General features: G+C 34.5%; 1 protein-coding gene across 5 annotated transcripts in view; it reads right to left on the bottom strand.

Moving 5' to 3' along the window:
* Window positions 1-19,327, bottom strand: part of LOC106874554 (uncharacterized) — a 261,011-nt gene that overhangs the window by 202,055 nt on the left and 39,629 nt on the right. For all 5 annotated transcript variants that reach the window (XR_016241059.1, XM_089349035.1, XM_089349037.1 and 2 more), the window contains exon 2: window positions 11,931-12,090. Coding sequence is in view for 4 of the 5 variants with exons in the window: in XM_089349035.1 (XP_089205161.1) it covers window positions 11,931-12,090 (160 nt within the window). In the remaining variant the exon portion in view is untranslated. The remainder of the gene's footprint in view (window positions 1-11,930; window positions 12,091-19,327) is intronic.

Consider the following 19,327-nt stretch of genomic DNA (forward strand, 5'->3'; position numbering starts at 1 on the left):
TACTCATTTACTATTTGTTTATATATATATATATATATATATATATATATATATATATATATATATAGAGAGAGAGAGAGAGAGAGAGAGAGAGAGAGAAAGAGAGGCTTGTTCCTTGCAGGTGTCAGTGCTGCAGGAAATGCACTCATACCAGTGTTGCATAAATGTACTCATGCTAGTGGCATGTAAAAAGCACACAACACACTCTGTGGAGTGGTTGGCATTAGGAAGGGCAACCGGCCATAGAAACTAAGCCACAACAGACAATCAGAGTCTGGACAAGTCCCTGGCTGGCTAGTTCCTGTCAAACTGTCCAAGCCATGCCTGCACGGAAAATGGACGTTAAATGATGATGAGGAGGACGATGATGATGATATGTATGTGTGTGTGTGTGTGTATGTATATATGTGTGTGTGTGTGTGTGTGTGTGTGTGTGTGTGTGTGTGTGTGTGTGTGTGTGTATGTGTGTATACACTGGCTAAAGTAAATTTAAAACCGATGATGACAGTTCTATTCCTTCATAAATATATTTTTAACAAAACTGTATGTAATTATTTTACTTTTTACTGTTTATGTAGAATTTTTTCTCTTTCAAATGATATAGGCATTATATATGTTTCCACAATTCAAATAATTTTAATGTGCAATTAATTCAAATGATTAGAAATTGTCAGCAAAATAAGTTTAAGACTGCACCAAGATTATGCAAATTAATAACCAAATGGGTGGTCAAATGGCTGGTCGTACTGCACTGTTATGTTTAATAATCGAGCAATGTTACACATTAATTCGCTATGGGAAAGCGCTGTAGTATCAGCCCAGTTACTAGATCAAAGATTGTGTTGCTTCATCAGCAAAATGTGTCCTTCATGAACATTAGCAAGCAATTAGGATGCAGCAAAATGGGTTGTATTCAAGCATGGAAGCTTTATTAAGCCACTGGCCAATACAAAGATTGGCAAAGAATGGGCGCTCTGAGAAAAACAACAGTACAGATGGATCAGTGAATTCATAGGTTCTCTGAAAGTAACCAAATGCTAACAGCAGTGGACATTTACAAGCAATTATCTGATGAAACTGACATCAGCTTTACACCACAAACTGTAAGAAACCACCTAAAAGAATTTGGACTGTTCAGCTGGATCACTCAAAAGAAGCTAATAATTTCTGAGACAAACCAGCAGAAGTGGATCAAGTTTGCTAAAAGCCATATTGAATGGACAGCCAGAGATTGGTTAAAAGTTCTTTGGAGCAATGAATCCCACTTCTGCATTTTTGGATGAGACAGAAAGACTTATGTTAGACGCCATCCAACTGAAGAATTCCATCCTAAGTGATCAAGAAAACACTGCAAGCAGGAGGGGGGGGGGGGGTAATGGTGTGGGCCATGTTCAACAGCTTAGTTGTTGGTCCAAATGTTAAGATTGATGGCAGACTGAACAGTGTAGGCTATTAGTAAATAAATATGTGCTGCCATATTTAAATGATCAGATACCACCGGGATCTATTTTCCAGCAGGACAATTGCCCTGTTCATAATAAGGCAAGGAAATTTGCAATATTTTGAGTGCAATAACATGGTGGTTATTGAGAGGCCTCTGCAGAGCCCAGATTTGAATCTGATACAAAATTTATGGAATTATGTTTCTAGAAGAGATCATGCTAAAAATTTAACAAATTTGTCCCAATTATATAATTTTACTGAAGAAATATGGTAGAACATTCCAAGTGATTTTTGTGCTCATTTGTCAAACTCTATGTCCCACCATTGTAAGTCCATGATTGAAAATAACGGTTATGGAACCAGATACTAATAATAAATTTTTGTTTGTTAATCTTTTGTGTTGTAAATTTTTAATTCAAACAAAATAATGTTGGTATGGTTTTAAACTTATTTTGCTGACAATTTTTAAACATTTGAATTAATTGCACATTAAAATTATTCAAATTGCAGAAAGATATATAATGCCTATATCATTTGAAAGAGAACAAAATTCTACATAGATTGTATAATGAAAAATAATTTTATACAGTTTTGTTAAAAATAAATTAATGAAGGAATGTCATCATCAGTCATAAACATATTTTGGCCAGTGTGTGTGTGTGTGTGTGTGTGTGTGTGCATATATATATAATATATATATATATATACAGGGTGTGATGAGTAAAATGTTGCCATTCCAAATTTTTGATTTCGTGCATGCATGCACATTGTTTGTTTCTGATTCTGTCGACAAAACACTATAGTAGGGTCAGTTGGGCATTGTCTGTGGGAAAAACAGCACCATGATCCAATTCTCTCAGCCAGAAATTTAGAAATGATATTCTGTACTGCTTGGCATTTGTGCAGGAAGCTCAAATACAAACAAATAGTGAACACACAGAACAACCATTGGCTTACCATGTCTCCAAAACATGTACCGAGAGTGATGAAAATCAAATGCCCAGTCAACATCATGGTGTTTGGAGTGATCACTAGTGATGGCGATGTTATGCATCCATTCATCTTCCAACATGGCCCACCATAGAGGCCTACATCAAGTGCCTGGTGGAGGTAGTGCTGCCCTGGGTCAAGAGGGTGGCTACTGGAAGACCATATGTCTGGGAACAGGACTCTGCACTATGCCACACAAGCAGAAGAACCCAGTCATGGCTGTCAGACAATTTCTGTGACCACATCGCCCCTACATCTGGCCATCTAACTTCCCAGTCTGCAACCCTGTTGATTATTACATATGAAAAGGTAGACATCTTTCATTCCTTAAAAGCATTTCTAAATATAATATATGCCAGGAAATCAGCACTGCAAAGCTTAGCTTTTGTTAGAAATATTATAACAATAAACAATTTGAATAAACTTCAATATCAAATAATCATTCACTGCAGTTGCAATATTACAAAAACAGGCTTAATGATATTAGGAGTTATTGCAAAACTAGCATAATTATAAAACAAACCTGAAATATATTAGCCAGTGGTTGTTTTATAGATTAAAATTGCTGATATAATTTGCAATGTCTCTCTCCCTCCCCCCTCTATCTACTTTTCTCTTTCTATCTTTCTGTCTAGTCCACTGGCCCACAGTAAAAATACTGACAGATCATTTAGTTAGTTGAGATGTGACTCTCTCATTATGTCTGCACTTTAGTTAACTGAATACTGAACAGAAATGTATATTAGTTTAACTGTCCATGTGTAGTCATATATACATACCCACAAATGATATATTACACACACATGCATACATATATATGATATATTTGCATGTATATTTTATTATTTATTAAATGCTAAAGACGAAGTCGTTTTTATTAAATCATACCTTTTCAATACAGTTTGCCACAAGTAATTAACTACAAAAATTAATATTTATCACTCATGAATTTTCCATGGGTATCCACTAGTATTGTTGATGAAAAAAAAGTTAATGTGCAAATAATGAGAACATATTAAGGCATCCAAAAGTTGTAAAAATACAGGGATGTATTTAGCAGTTTAAGCTCAACTGTTAAGAAGTTCACTTCACAACCGCATGGCTCTTTGTTTTGAACTCGCTATGCAGCACTTTAAACAAGTGTCTACTAACATAGTGTTATGATGACTATTACCTCATGAATGGAAAATTTTCTAGGTGTAAACTGTGTTGGTCACTAATCCTTTTCTTCCTTGGCTATCGCCGAGCAAACACACGAACTTACTTCGTCCCGCTTTCAGTTCGTGCCTCACAGCGTTCATTATACACATAATTTTTCACGTCTGGCTGTATAGCCTTTTCCGCTTGTTTTCCTGTCTTGTTTTCTTTTCCATTTGTTTTCCTGTCTTGTTTTTTGTCCGCCACTACATTTCTCCATGGCACAAGTTTAATTTGTGTATACAAATTTAATTTGCGGTCCATAGGAAGAGCCATTTTAACGATGCGTCCTGCTCTACTCTTCAAAACGCCGGTGTTAAAATGGGGGTAGTTGATGAAGGAAAATGTTCTCTATGTGGCCTGTGTGTTTTCTGTACTCTGGTTATTATTATTTTCTTGTCTACGTTTTGTTTGCAATGTCCTGTACCCAGATACGCACCTATATACACAGGTAGACGTAGGTATGCACATACCTGTACGTATATATGCATATACTCATTTATTATTTGTTTCATATATATATATATATATATATATATATATATATATATATCAGGTCATCCTATAAGTTCTGTCTGAATTTTGAATAAAGAAAACAAGTGATTAAATGTCATATTTAGTTGAAATTTAATCACCAATGTACTTTCCCTGATTATCTATGACTTCCTTCCTTCTGTTTACAAGCTGTTTAATCCCATCAATGTAAAACTCATTTGGTTTCAAAGCAAAGAACTCTGAAATGTCAGTGTCGACCTCCTCCTGGCTTGCGAATGTTATGTCCCCCAAATGATTCTGTAAACTACAAAACAAATGGTAGTCTGAAAAAGTAAGATTGGGAGAATAAGGTGGATGAGGAATTTTTTCCCAATCAAGCTCTTTGATCTTCTGTGATGTGAGCTTTGCAGTGTAGGGTCGCGCATTGTCCTGATGAAACATCACTCCTTTTCGATTCACTAAAGTGGGTCTTTTTTTCTTCAAAGCTTGGTTCAAACGCTCTAATTGCTGACAGTAGACTTGAGCATTGATTGTTGCATTAGGTGGTAACAATTCAAAGTGAATTGCTCCATTGAAATCCCACCATATAGAGCGGAGAACCTTTTTGCCATGAAGTTCTCTTCTCGGTTGTGGTTGAGCTTTTTCTCTTTTACCAAGCCACTGTTTACAATGTTTAACATTTCAATAGAAGATCCATTTTTTGTCACCAGTCACAAGTCTATCCAAAAAGGGTGAAATGAGTTCGCGAGAATGGAGAGAAGAGCAGATGTCAACTCAGGATTTGCGGTTACTTTCGGACAATTCATGAGACACCCATTTTCCAAGTTTAGGAAACTTTCCAAGTTGTTGAAGATGATGATGAACAGTTGTATGGTTTGAACTAAGCTTTATTGCCAATTCTTCAACTGATAATGCAGGATTTTCTTCAAGTAATGCCTCAAGGAGCTTATCATCAAACTCAACTGGAAGTCCTGTTCGATCTTCATTTTCAAGGCTGAAATCTCCACTTCTGAATTTTGCAAACCATCTTCTGCAAGTTCTTTCATTCAAGCATTCTTTCCCATAGACTGTGTGTATGTTTCATGTCACTTCGGCTGCAAAGTTTCCTTTTTTGTACTCATAAAGCATTATGTGCCTCAAATGCTCTTTGGATACTTCCATGTTAGAAAGGGATTTAATCAAAGAAATTTTAATTCTATTATTCTGTAAAATAATATTTAAATAGTCTAAATGTACACAAATGCATAAAAATAATTTTTAATTCCATTAGACATTCTAAAATACTATTAAATTTCATTCAGTTTTAAAAAAGGTAAAATCAGACAGAACTTATGGGATGACCTGATATGTGTATGAGTGTGTGTGTGCGCGCGCGTGCGTGTGTGTGTGTGTGTGTGCATGCACACGCGCACGCTTGCTTATATTTTGTGAATGTTAACATGAAAACTGATAAATCAGTGTTGCTGAACTAAAACAGGAGTCGTCTACCACCATTAGTGACACTGTAAACTACAGCATGTTATGGTTCAGATTTTGTACTCTTTAGCATTTAGATTATTTATAGAGTGACATTGAAAGGTAGGTGTGAGAGGATGAATCTGGCCAGTTTGAACATAAAGCAGGTAAAACATTTGGGCCAGGTAAACCCAGTTTAAATACTAAAGGGTTAAAACTACCTCTAGTTTTGGAGAGTTTTTTTCTTTCTTTTTCTTTTTTTGAGGCTCGAATTTTGTTCTGTACACCAAATATATGGTAGTAGTTGTTCCACCTAAATTGCACAAACATTTATTTGTCATTTTCACAATTGTAAATGCGGCAAACCAGCAATCACTGATGACATTGTTTAGAAATCTGACATAAAATACATAAAAATAAAATATATACAGAAATAAAGTACCACAGAAGGGTACTGTAGTGACTGCCATCGTTATCAACTAAATATATCAGTCAATGAATGAACATCTACACCAATGTTTCCCAACCTATTTTCTTCCCAGGCTCCACTACAACTTTCTAGAAAAATGTATGTCTCACAGGTGGTTGAAAAAAAAAGCAACTTTATTTCTAATATTTTATCACAATTATTTAATACAAAAGAATCTGCCAGCAATTCTTTTATTAAATACTGAGTATCAACTTTTTATAATTATACACTTTCCTTAAAAAAAATATCTACACTAGGTTATTTAGAATAGTGCTCTATTGTTGCAAATAGTCTTCACACAGTATGTTCGACTGGAGTGATCTCTTTGGCTAGGTTGAGTATAGGGGTAGTATGTTTGCAGTGAAAAATGATTTTCACAATTCCATGTCCTACTAACGGAAACAGAAAAACATTTCTGATCCCTTGCACCACCAATATGGCACATTGAGAATCACTGGTCCCACATTGAGAATCACTGGTCTACACAATCATTTGATCTGCTAAATAAGGCAGTTAAAATGCTTTAGAATGTCATTTATAGTTTGTAGATTGTAGAGATATTAGACATTGTTCTTGACATACAGAAAGACAGAATGGTGTGATTTTGAGTTTGACAGCAACAACAACTAAATAAGTAAATATCAGACAACTACCACAAGGAGGGAAATTATTTACACATTTAAATGCTCTGCTTTACTCCACGTATCTTGAGACCTATTGCATCAAGATTGTTGCTGTGTATGAATTTGGTATTGTACATATTCCCAAAGCTCTTCTGAGTCAAACGTCAAACCAATAGGTTAATGGTAGTTATGTAGGAAATGCTGTCTGCTATGTAATATATCTTTATAATAAATGGATAATAAATAATTGGACATAAATAACAATGAAATGGGACATAAAAGTGTAATAACTTCATGTGAGATAGTAAGAAGTACTTGACAGAATTCAAATGTTACTTTGGATTTATAAACATATATGTATTATCTGGCAGAATCCTGTATTAATTCGCCTGTTAGACAATAGCAAAGAAGGTGTAATGAAAGCTGTTCAGATAATGTAGGAGAAGACATTTGGATAAATCATAAATATCCTCTAAAGAATAATTTTAAGTCGTTCCCCTCCATCCTCTCCCTTGGAATTATTACTGAGGACTTAACACACTCAATGGCTTTTGTATATTGATGACTTACTTTTCATACAAGAGATGAAGCAATGATGAAACAGTGAAGAGAAGAACTCAATTAAAAAGATCTAACATAAAACATAGCTAAGCGATCTGAGATTGAACACATTATTAGAAAGGGGTAAGTAGTACTAAGCTCAATACCATTACAATACTTAGCATTTCAAGTATAAAACAATAATTGCAGTAAATAGAAATTCAATACTGCATAATAACTGTAATTAATGATGTTGTGAATCATTGAAACAATACTAAGTGGATCTTGTGTACAAGTGTAGTATAAAAATAACAAGACGCAAGTACAGTAAACATAGCTGTTGATGTTGCCATTTTGTTGGTGACTAAGTTATATATATAAAGATATCATAGATGTATCTTTCAGAAATATGGTAAATATGACAGAGAGGATACAGCAACTACAACCTCTTCATGGAACTTAACTGGGCATTAAAAGAACTTTCCTATATATGAAATAAATCCATCAGTTTAACTTCAATGGATCATTTGTATCATGAGGGGCAAAGAGTGCATCAATAAATGATTCTTGTAGAAAAATGCCTATCAAAATGTTATAATGCACAGTCAGGTATATATACACATAATGCTATATGTTGTTATATTGTGTATACATAAATTGTATGTATGTGAGTGTGTTTAAAAGCATATAACAATGATCAATACACCTTTGTTGACACAAAAGGGATGTGTGGGGTCTAATATACTACAATTGAATACAAACTATGATTTACTCCTTATTAAAATAGAGGAGTATACAACTTCATCTTCTTCATAATTTTACTTCCATCTTTTCTGCCGGCATGGGTCAGCCAGATCTAACAGTATGTTGTAACCTGTCACAGTCCATCAGCATCTGACACTCACACAGCAGGAGGTATAAAGAATGGCCTGATCTATTGTTTTATCATATAAGTTTGACATGCTTTTTACAGGTTGTTCATCTTCCTATCAGCAACAAATGACCAGAATAGGCTTGGTCATTTTATTGTAGTACTCATATTAGAGAGGTAGTTATATATAACTTCAATGAATACCTTCTACCTTACATCATCTCTGCCCATTCCTTCCATGAATTTAGATGAATCAGATACAAAAATTGAATTTCTCTTTAATGAATATTCTTTTGTTCTTTTACTTGTTTCAGTCATTTGACTGCAGCCATGCTGGAGCACCACCTTTAGTCGAGAAAAGCCTAGTACTTATTCTATCGATCTTTATTGCCACACTGCTAAGTTACAGGTATGTAAACACACCAACATTGGTTGTCAAGTGATACACAGATACACAAATGCATATATACAGACACACATACACACACACACATATAGAAATATATATATACACGGCAGGCTTCTTTCAGTTTCTGTCTACCAAATCCACTCACAAGGCTTTGGTCAGCCCGAGGCTATAGTAGAAGACACTTGCCTAAGATGCCATGCATTGAGACTGAACCTGAAACTACATGGTTGGGAAGCAAGTTTCTTACTACACAGCCACTCTGATAGTTTTTTAAAGTTTAAATGTCAGTAAATAAGGAAGTCAATATGGAGGACAGTAGTTCAGGAGAGGACTGACTGAAAATCTGTTGAAAGTGGAGTTTAGGATATGAGACACAATACTGAGAAGAGAATGTTACGTAGCTTGATCAGAGAAGCTGAGGTTTTTATAAGATACAGAAGAATCACATAGAAAAAGGCATGCCTATGAGTTATTTTTTTATTTATGCGCCCTTTTCAAGCCTAGCCAGGCTCATGGGTCCGATTTCCCAGTTTCTATGGTGTATGTGTTCCCCCCAGCTGGACGGGACACCAGTCCATCGCAGCATTACTCAAGAAACAGGAAGAAAGAGTGAGAAAAAGTTGGGGCAAAAGAGTACAACAGGGGTCACCACCACCCCCTGCCAGAGCCTTGCAGAGCTTTAGGTGTTTTCGCTCAATAAACACACACATTGCCCGGTCTGGGAATCGAAACCACGATCCTCCAACCACAAGTCCACTGCCCTAACCACTGGGCCATTGCACCTCCACATACCTATGAGTTAGCAGTTATAAAACATAGAGAATGAGTCTTTGTGAATCAGCCAATAATTTTTGGTGGGGATGTGATCAAGGTGTTTGTAAGTAAGACAGCCATGTAACACTATCATAAATATGAGAGCAATACAACGTGAGCCTTGCATTTATTTTCAGAGGTGCAGCAACTGATTTTTTCGTAGAATTGAAGAGGAAGCCCACATTTTGGATTTAGATTTGAGAATATTATATGCAATTTGGCCAAGAAAGATTACATATTGTGGGACCCGACAATCATTATAAAATTTGAGTATTTTAGATAGGTATTGTTGAGATATATGGAGGGTACTGCAAGATTGTTTCCATAGTTGTAGCAAGAGTTTTTTGTTCTATTAGAAGTACTTTGTTTGTTATGTCTCCATTGGAAGATGTTTTGGCTATCTTTGCTCATGTAATCAGAGCATGCATAGTGCAAGTTGTCTTAACTGCATAACTGTGGATGTGTGGAAAATTCAGAAGTAAAGAAAGTGTACAAGAATGTGTGGGGCTACATGTGGAAATAGGTTATTAATATATGATTTTTTTTAAAAAGTGTATGAAACCTAACCAAGTTTTGAGTCATACCAGATTCTACTGATAATCATCAGGAAAGAGCTTGATCAATGCATGCCCTACTAAAATAAATAGTCTGGTAGAAAACATCTGATCAAAAGTGAAGGGATTTCACACACAGATAACTTACTGCAGATAACAGATTTTCATTTGGTAAACACAATCAAATATTTCATTGATATTGATAGCACCAGCATTGCTATGCAGAATCACTGAAGGTCAAAAGAGCATTGGTGCATGATGTAGCACAGCAAGACTACAGTCAGTAGCCCTCATTGTACATAAGCTATACCAATTATCAAGACATAAAGTTATAAAAATTGAGGTTTTCCTATCACCTTTAACACAAGAGTGCTGTAGTTGGGGGGTTAGAGAGGTTATTGTTTTGGAGAATGAGATTCACTCTGCCTAGTATACCTGAATCAAGATAAGAAAAGATAATTAAGTTCAGAGAGAGAGAGAGAGAAAGAAAGAGTGAGAGAGAATTTAAACATAATAGGATCAAATTCTAGTGTACTGATTGAGATTAATGGAAATAACATTGACAAAACTAGTTCCTTTGTTGGGTTAAAATGATCAGAGAGAAAGAGTTTTGGTTTTTTTTTTTTACTTATATACTTTGGTGCAACAGTTGGATTGGATAAGAAGAGTGTGGGAGGAGTTTTGCTGCATATGTGCAGTGTAGCATTTGAAACAATATATGCACTAAATATGGTGGCTTTATCAATGAAAGGGAAAGATATTGAGATATTTTTATGGAGATGTGGAAAGTAAAAGTATTCTACAGAGTAGAGAGCCTTCAAGTAAGAGCCAGAAGACCCATCTTCAGAGCATCAGCAAGGGAAACACTGAAGTGATTTGGGATTTGTAGTATTTGGTTGTATATGTAGCACAGGGGTCCAACAAAACAAAATGACACCAGTTACCTATTTCACTGTCTTGGATGGGACAGGGGTGAAAAAATAGTTAGCTCAGAACAGGTTTCAGCCACACTTAGATAACTGACTTAAAGTTCCAGAGATGGAGAAAGGTATTGTTTTCTGCTGGGAAGTTGTGAGAGGGATTCACTTGAATCCATGTTAATACAGTCAGTGATGACAAGGATAAGGTGAGGCAAAAAATGTGAAGAGTATTGGAAGAGACTGCATATCAGGGACATGGGTTAGTAAGGACTCAAAATAGCTGATGATTTGTCCTTTCTATCATCATTGTCACTAAGGAACATATCTGTATAGAGAGATGGATTGAGACAGATGACCTCTCATTCAGGATTGGAGGTCAACCAAATGTTGAATGCAGGTGGAGTTCAAACAGTAGAGATTGTTGCTGAATGTAGAGAAATAGAGATGACAGATTTTGGGTTAGAATGATCTTCCCTTCCCAGGTGAGAGTGGGAAATTATAGATAATGTAGATGCCAACTTTTAGAAACAAGATGGAATATAGAGTATATTCTGTATTAGAGATAGGAATACCTTGTTGAGTAGTAATATGGCTTACATGTTACTAGAAGATGATGGCTAGAATGAATGTTTAACAAAAGCTCACTGTTGTTGGTATAGAAAAGGAAATTTATCCAGCAGATTGATTATTGCTCTTTTTATTAGAATTTTTCATAATTTTTACAAGAACAACCTATTACAACTATATATTTACACAAATAAAAACATGATAGTCAGCTATAGCACAGGTGCGTCATTATATAAAAGTGGGAGAATTTTACTTTTAATATCCTTAAATTGCCTCAAGTAAAAGCTGAACAATCATCTAATGTAAGTATATAATTCCAAGTTCCATATATTTCGGCATCCAATAATATGATAGTCTAGTTGAGATATATTTAGCCTGATCTTTCAGCATCTAATAAATAGCATGTTAACCTTGTTCAGATATTAGTACTCTAGTCAATAAAGTATCCAACAAGAGAACTGAGAGGGCAACTCCAATTTTATGTTGCTACAATGAAATTATTTTAATCAGTTCTCACAAGAATTAATGCACCTTAAAGGCATCTCAGTTTATTAATACAGGATACTGCATGAAATGAAACTTACTGTTCTCTCTTTTGATGTATTCTGTTTTGTTTTTTTCTTTTGTCTTCTTAATATTCTTTACAACTGATTGAGTTAGGTTATAAAAATTATTGGCAGATGGTAGAATTTCTAAGCCCATTTGATCACTCCTGCAGATAAAAACTATTTTCAAAGACAAGTTCTGTAAAGAATAAGAAAACAAAATGTTAAAGAATATAATGAGCAAAAAGATTGAATGAAAATGTAATAAAGCTAATAATAGTTCATTGTCATATTTTTAAAAAATTCCATAAAAGTTTCATTAGCCAAAGGAATATCAAACTATAATTTTTCAAGTTTAGTATAATTCTGAATGCCGATATTTGTTTCCTGTTGGATTAATATAAAGTATTATTAAAGGAATGCATGATGTTCAAACAACTGCATAAACCATTATCCCTGTTTCCAGAATATCTTAGTGAGCATCTGTCAGTATGCATGAGTCATATCTAAAATATATCCAACTTCAAGAGATATAAAGCACCGTATTACCAAGATATCATTTTGTTCTTTTCTTTTTTTTTTTTTAATTAATTTTAGTCATGAAATAAGGAATTCAAAATTTTAATTAGATTAGTTATGATAATTAGATACTCAGTTGGAAACAAAGATTAGAACTGAAGCCATTGAAGGAAGCCTTGTGGCTAAGTATTATTAATATAATGAAGGAATCTCTTCCAACAGAATCTTATTGACAAGCTTATTAGAAGAAAGAAGGTTAAGAGAGTAAACCGAGAAAGCAAGTTAAAGAAAGAAAGAAAACAATAAAGAATGGATGACTGTTCTCTATTATTCATCTGAAACATCTGAAATTCCCTTTTATATTAAAAGCACTAAACCAGAATTAGATTGTAAATTGCTAAAATCTGAAGGAAACTGGGGCTTAACAAAACTCTGGAAAGAACCAGGGTCTCAGAGTAGATGCTCAACTTTGAACTCAATATCTATTAATTAATGAGAGCTGAATTTACATCTGGATAGGTAAGCAGTTTTTCACAGACAACATTCACTGGAGGAACTAGTCTCCATCACTAATTAAACTGAGGAATGAAGAAATGTCATAAAATGTTTACAGCAGATGTGAGCTCATAACCTGTAAAATGGTTGTACATTTTTACTTCAATCAAGCAATTATTATTGCACAGAATTTAATAATTTTGTTTCAATAAAAATAAATTTGCTTTGTTGGAACATTTCAACTTGAAAATGAAATATAATTTTACACATATTATTGCTTGTATCAGTCACGAAAGAAATTGTGTCTATAATTTGATGTGATCTTTGGGTTGAAGAGAAAAAAACAGACTCGAAGACCTGAGTAATAATTTTTGAAGCTGACATGGAATAAAAATGAAATTTTTTACTTAAAAAAAATACAATAAAAATATCATAAAAATATATAAAAGAAGAAACAATATGGAAATAGATTACAATAAGATACATTGTTTGTGTTTATGGAAGAAATTCTTTGTTGTTAATAATAAAAATAATAAGAGTTTTAAGTTTAATCTTGTGAAGTGAGTATTCTATAAAGTGCAATTAGGAAGTACTTTTTACATTATATATGACAAGTAGAGAAATGCTGTATTGGAACAGACTCATCCAACTCATGCCAGCATAGAAAACTGGTTGTAAAAACAATGATGATGGTGATTTATTTAGCTGGAGGAGGAATTTTTGCTCCTTTGCCACTTTTAGGTCTTCTTAGACAGACAAGTTTGATGCAGTTTTTTTTTTAAACTTTTAGTCTGGAAAGAAGGTAGCACTTATGATCTCTTATAGGGTTTCTGAGACTGAAGGGAAGGAATAAGGTAACCTCAAACTGGAGAGTCCAGATCAAGGGTCTGCAACAGCATCCCAAGTGCCAGGTGGTGGTGTGGAATCAAGTGATAGATTAAGTATTCCACACTTAGTGAAGAACCCAACTGTGCTCAGCTTTAACATCCATTGGTTGATACTTTAACTTTTTAAAATTTAAATTGTCCATATCCAGCCCAAAATTTTCTACCTGTTTTACGTTCAAACTGGTCAGATCTGGTTTCTCACACCTACCAAATAATGCCTTTATTAAAAAATATAATCATCATTGAAATCCCAAAGCTAAAAGATAATACATGATTAAATCACAACAATGTGAATAAATAAGCCTTACATTTGACAGAGTAATCTAAATGCTAAAGGGTTTAGGAAGAACTAAGGAAGTGAAAGGATTTAAAGAGTTAAGTCAAGGATGTAAATACCATCTCACGTATTTGATTAATAAATGTTGGTTGCACGTGATCATTGAGGTTTACCAACTTATCACAGTAGAAGTACTTTCTTATTCTGAAGAAGAAGCCTAGATTTTGGCCATAAGAGATATTCAAAGGTTATGAGGCTGAACATTTGTAGTTACCTTAAAGAAAGGTTTTGTTTTGTCCAACCCAAAGTCATCTCTGATGGAACAGACATTTGATCAAAATTATTCTACCCATAACTTTCACATTTTTTATTCAGACAGAGTGTATCTTGGACCACATTATCAAATATAAAAACGTCTTTAAGATGGGGGGATGTGATATGAAGGAGATTTTAGCTGTTATATCTAGTATGTTAAGTACTCTCCTTGAAACTCCTTCATTCGTTTGCATTTCCAGTGCAAATGATAACAGACTTCTCTTGATATAAAGCAGATTTATATAATTTTTGCCATATCATGATGCAATATAGCAATGAATAGAGAACACTTAAAAGAAATGAGAATTTGTGGAGGTAAGTTAAAAATTATAATTCAGTTGAAAGAGCATTTATGTATCAAATACTTCAACTAAAAAAAAAAAAAGCCACACTGGAATTATTATATAGAATGAATGGGGTTAATAAATTCCATAAGGTGGGAGTATGAATAGGTTTTAAAAGAGAAACCAAGATATCAATTGCCAAGGAACAAGGACTCCTAAACTACTCAGTTTTTGCCTTGTAAATTATAATTGAGAAAAAGTAATGAGATAATTCTCTGGTGAACTCTAACTCATACATTGGATTCCTTATTTTGATTATATAAAAGATATATTTTTATCACTTTTACAAGGTGGTGAGCTGGCAGAATCATTAGCATGCCAGGCAAATTGCTTAGTGGCATTTCATCCATCTTTATGTTCTGAGTTCAAATTCTGCTGAGGTTGACTTTGCCTTTCATATAAGTGATTAGTCCCCTCCTCCAAAATTTCAGGCCTTGTGCTTTTAGTAGAAAGAATTTTTCTCACTTTTACTGCAAGATACTAGTTTCTATACCCTCTGTCATACTCTGATCTATAATCATCAGATGCAAAATTGCCTCTCACATACTACTCCCACCTCAGTTGAGGAGTCTTGTCTTGCAAGTTATTTGGTGATCTTGCTGGTGCTGGGGTCATGTACAAAGCACCCAATATAGTCTGTAAAGCAGTTGGCATTAGGAAGGGTACCCAGCCACAGAAACTATGCCAAAGCTGAAAGTACAGCTTGTCACAGTCCTCTGATTCACTACCACCTGTCAAACCATCCAACCCATGCCAGCATTGAAGACAGATATTAAAATGATTAGGATGAGAAAGATCCATCACCTTGATATAATTTTCTGTATAACAGTTAATAATGGTGTTGCTGCATTAGGTATTACTTTGTTATACTTAGTGTACTTAAAATTATTGACTACATAAGCTATTATCATAATGCTATCCAAATCTGATGCAGCAACTTTTCTTGCCTTTGATGCAGCAAATTTTTCTTGCATGCATGACCATAATTTCATAACCACATTTATACTGATCTACTACAGCTTACCAATCTGTTTGTCATTGGTTCAAGTAAAAGTCAGCTTTAAATACACCATTTAATCATATTTCTAAATTCACAACATCTCATGCCTATTCATTTCTCTATTAATGTAGCCAAGTATGCTTGAATTGTAGCAAACACACCTCTCACCAATTATATCTCTATTCAAATAAACACATTGTCTTGCAATTTGAATCCTACAAAATTGATTTTGTCCTTGCACAAAACAAATCAAATTTAAGTGTTAAAATTTCAGAGATTTTTGGTTTATATCAAAGGCAGCTTTTACATCTTAATACTACAGTCATTGCCTTTATTGTTTAGGTCAAAAATTGGAATGACAGTATGATAGAATAGATTGAAAGAACAGGAAAGAGTGTAACAGGAAAAAGTTCAATTCTAGTAGAGACTTTACTGTTATTTTCATTATCTATCAAGTAAATGTACTAATATACCTTTTAAGTCATATGCCAACTAAAGTGTTACTCACCACGAAATTTTTGTGGTAGTGTGTGGGTAGTGACGAGCAAATTAAAGCTTTTTCTTGTTAGCACATAAAATGAACATAAAGTATATTTTTCTACTAGGAAGTTAATTCCATGCAAGCTCAGTCAGTTTAGTTAGTGTAAAGTGAAGAATCATTTATGAGCCCCAGGAAGATCCTTTAGAATGTAAATACACACAACCTTATGGAATTTATCAACTACATTCATTTTATATGCACATATGTATATTATCATTTTTGGAATGTAACAATATTTGTATCCTACCTCTCTCTTATACACACTAACACCTATATGTATATATGAGTGGAGGCGCAATGGCCCAGTGGTTAGGGCAGTGGACTCGCGGTCGTAGGATCGCGGTTTCGATTCCCAGACTGGGCGTTGTGAGTGTTTATTGAGCGAAAACACTTAAAGCTCCACAAGGCTCCGGCAGGGGATGGTGGCGAACCTAGCTGTACACTTCCACCACAATTTCTCTTACTTCTTGTTTCTGTTGTGCCTGTAATTCAAAGGGTCAGCCTTGTCACACTGTGTCACGCTGAATCTCCCCGAGAACTATGTTAAGGGTACACGTGTCTGTGGAGTGCTCAGCCACCTGCACATTAATTTCACGAGCAGGCTGTTCCGTTGATTGGATCAACTGGAACCCTCGACGTCGTAAGCGATGGAGTGCCAACAAAAGATATATATATATATATATATATATGGAAATGCAAAACACAAAACAAAAACATAAAAAATAAAACAAGAATACAAGAGATGTTCATTGTCAATATTATTAGTTTGACACCCAAGAAAGAAAGAAAAGAGTAAATGGTACTATGTCTTGAACATAGTTCTTCTTCCAGTGCTAGAGAAAAGTCAGAAGTGTAGCAAGAGAAGGAGATAAAGAAAGAAAAGTGTCAGGGAACCAACCCCCCAGCAGGAATCAGCTTACATGTTCAGCCTATATGTGTATGCATGTGTGCGTGTGTGTGAGCATGCATGTGTGTGTATACACATGTCCAGCTCCCACTCTCTTTAACAGAAAAAGATTTTAGCATTGATGGGTGCAATATATACAATTCTTTCAAATAATGGTTTCTTACATAAGTACAGAACCAGAAATATTCAGAGAAGTAAAAGCAAATTCAAAAATTATAATGTTCATGACTTATTGAACAACATTAACAATGTGAAAGAATGGAATTAGTTCTCAGTGGGAATTGAAATTAAACAAAACTTTCCACCCAACTAGTGTCTACATAAAGTACACTGAAATTTAGATGTCAAAGGGCATATTGAACACAGGATATAGTTTCAGAATAAATATTTTGCTTCTGTTATGAGTACACCATTTTCACTCATCTAAAAATCAAAGAAATGATGATCTATGAATGTGGATCATATTAGATTTTTTTCAGTTTTACTTCATATTTATCTGTGTGTTTTTTTTAAATAGTTTGATCTGGAGGAAGGGATTGTGTTCATAGCCTTCTCAGGCTCTTCAAAACCAATGAGATTGATAATACCGTTTGGTATTTGTTATAGCACTTGGCATTCTGAATTCAAATCCTATTAAGGTCAATTTTAACTTTCATCCTTCACAGGTTGATAAAGCACTGAGGTTGATATATTTGACTGTTCCCTTTCCCCAAATTTTTGACTTTGTGTTTATATGAAAAAAAAAAAATCAATGTTCTTCTTGAACCAATGCAAGTTGATATTTACCAGAAAGAATAGGGGTAGAGAGGGTATTCTAGAGATGTGATGTTCTATGGAGGTGGAAGAATATGGATTTAGTAGTTTGTGCAGAAATTTGAGAGGAGTAGATACAATATGAATGAGAAGAGGAGAAAGAAGTGAGCTATGAGGAACTGAGTGAAGGTGACTGATATAAGACCAACCATCTCCAAAGAGCTGAGGTCATAGTAGTAGTGATAAGTAGAATGAAAAGGCAGCACACCTGTAGGCCAGAGTTTAGAGAGTGTTAATGAATTACTTCATGCCTATCGACACTAGGTGACCCCCACCACTTTTGTCTTTGATGTTGTCTAAAATATCTATATGAAAAGGAGTAGCCCTATTCCAAATATGACAGAAGTATTCCCTTGTAAGTTTACTTAAGATTTGTGAAGGGTTGGTGGTTGATGTTGATGGTGGGAAAGATGTTCAGACTCTGAAGAAGAAGGTCAGCTTTGTGATGAAACCTTTGCTATATAGAGGATGTGTAATTGCCAGGAAAGTTCTTCAGTGAAAATGAGACCTAATATTTGTGATGAATTGAGGGTTCTGGTGGCATCTGTTTACGTTTAGAACAGGAGTATGATATTGTTTTTAATGTGTGTTGTTATGTCTTTGTGTTATTGAAAGGAACAAGATTGGCACAGCTACTTTGTAGAATGTTTTCAAAGTCTATAATCAATAAGTTAAAGCAGGTTTAGCATATGATAGTTGTGAATAATGCTTGGATGCATAAAGTTTGAGAGGGACAAAAGATGGAACTATCTGTATAGAAATGGATATGTTTGAATTTAATCCCCATGTGACTTTTATTGAGTATTTTGACTTTTATTAGGTAGTTCAGCTTTTATTGGTTGCTACTTTGGGAGATGTAGACAATTGCCCTCGACTAATTCTTAATCACTGTATTTGGTTGGTTACTGCTACCAGAATATTAAAAGAACAGATGAAGACAAGGAATTTAGTATCAGAATTAAAGAAAAAGCTAGACTTACTACCCAGCGTTGCCAGGTAAAATATTCATGAAATTGTTTGTCAGTTTGTAGAATAGGAATTCATGGACTTATTTAATTGGAACTATCCAAACAATAGTAATCAATTTAATGTCTGAAGAAAATTGTGAGTATGAATACATTGTCTGAAAGGATATTGATAATGTTTTCTGTAATAAAGAACAGAGACAACTTTACCTCTTGGTTATTTAAAGGGGAACATTTCTGGTAGATCTATGTCAGTGTGTGTGTACATCAAAAAGACGTTTTTTTTTTTTTTCTGAGAGAGTGATAGAGAGAGCGCAAAGACTGTGTGTGCATATATGTCACAGATAGCGTATGTGTGTTTGCGTTGATAGAG

The sequence above is a fragment of the Octopus bimaculoides genome, chromosome 3, assembly GCF_046866305.1.
Source record: "Octopus bimaculoides isolate indiv1 chromosome 3, ASM4686630v1, whole genome shotgun sequence".
Taxonomy (NCBI): Eukaryota; Metazoa; Mollusca; class Cephalopoda; order Octopoda; family Octopodidae; genus Octopus; species Octopus bimaculoides.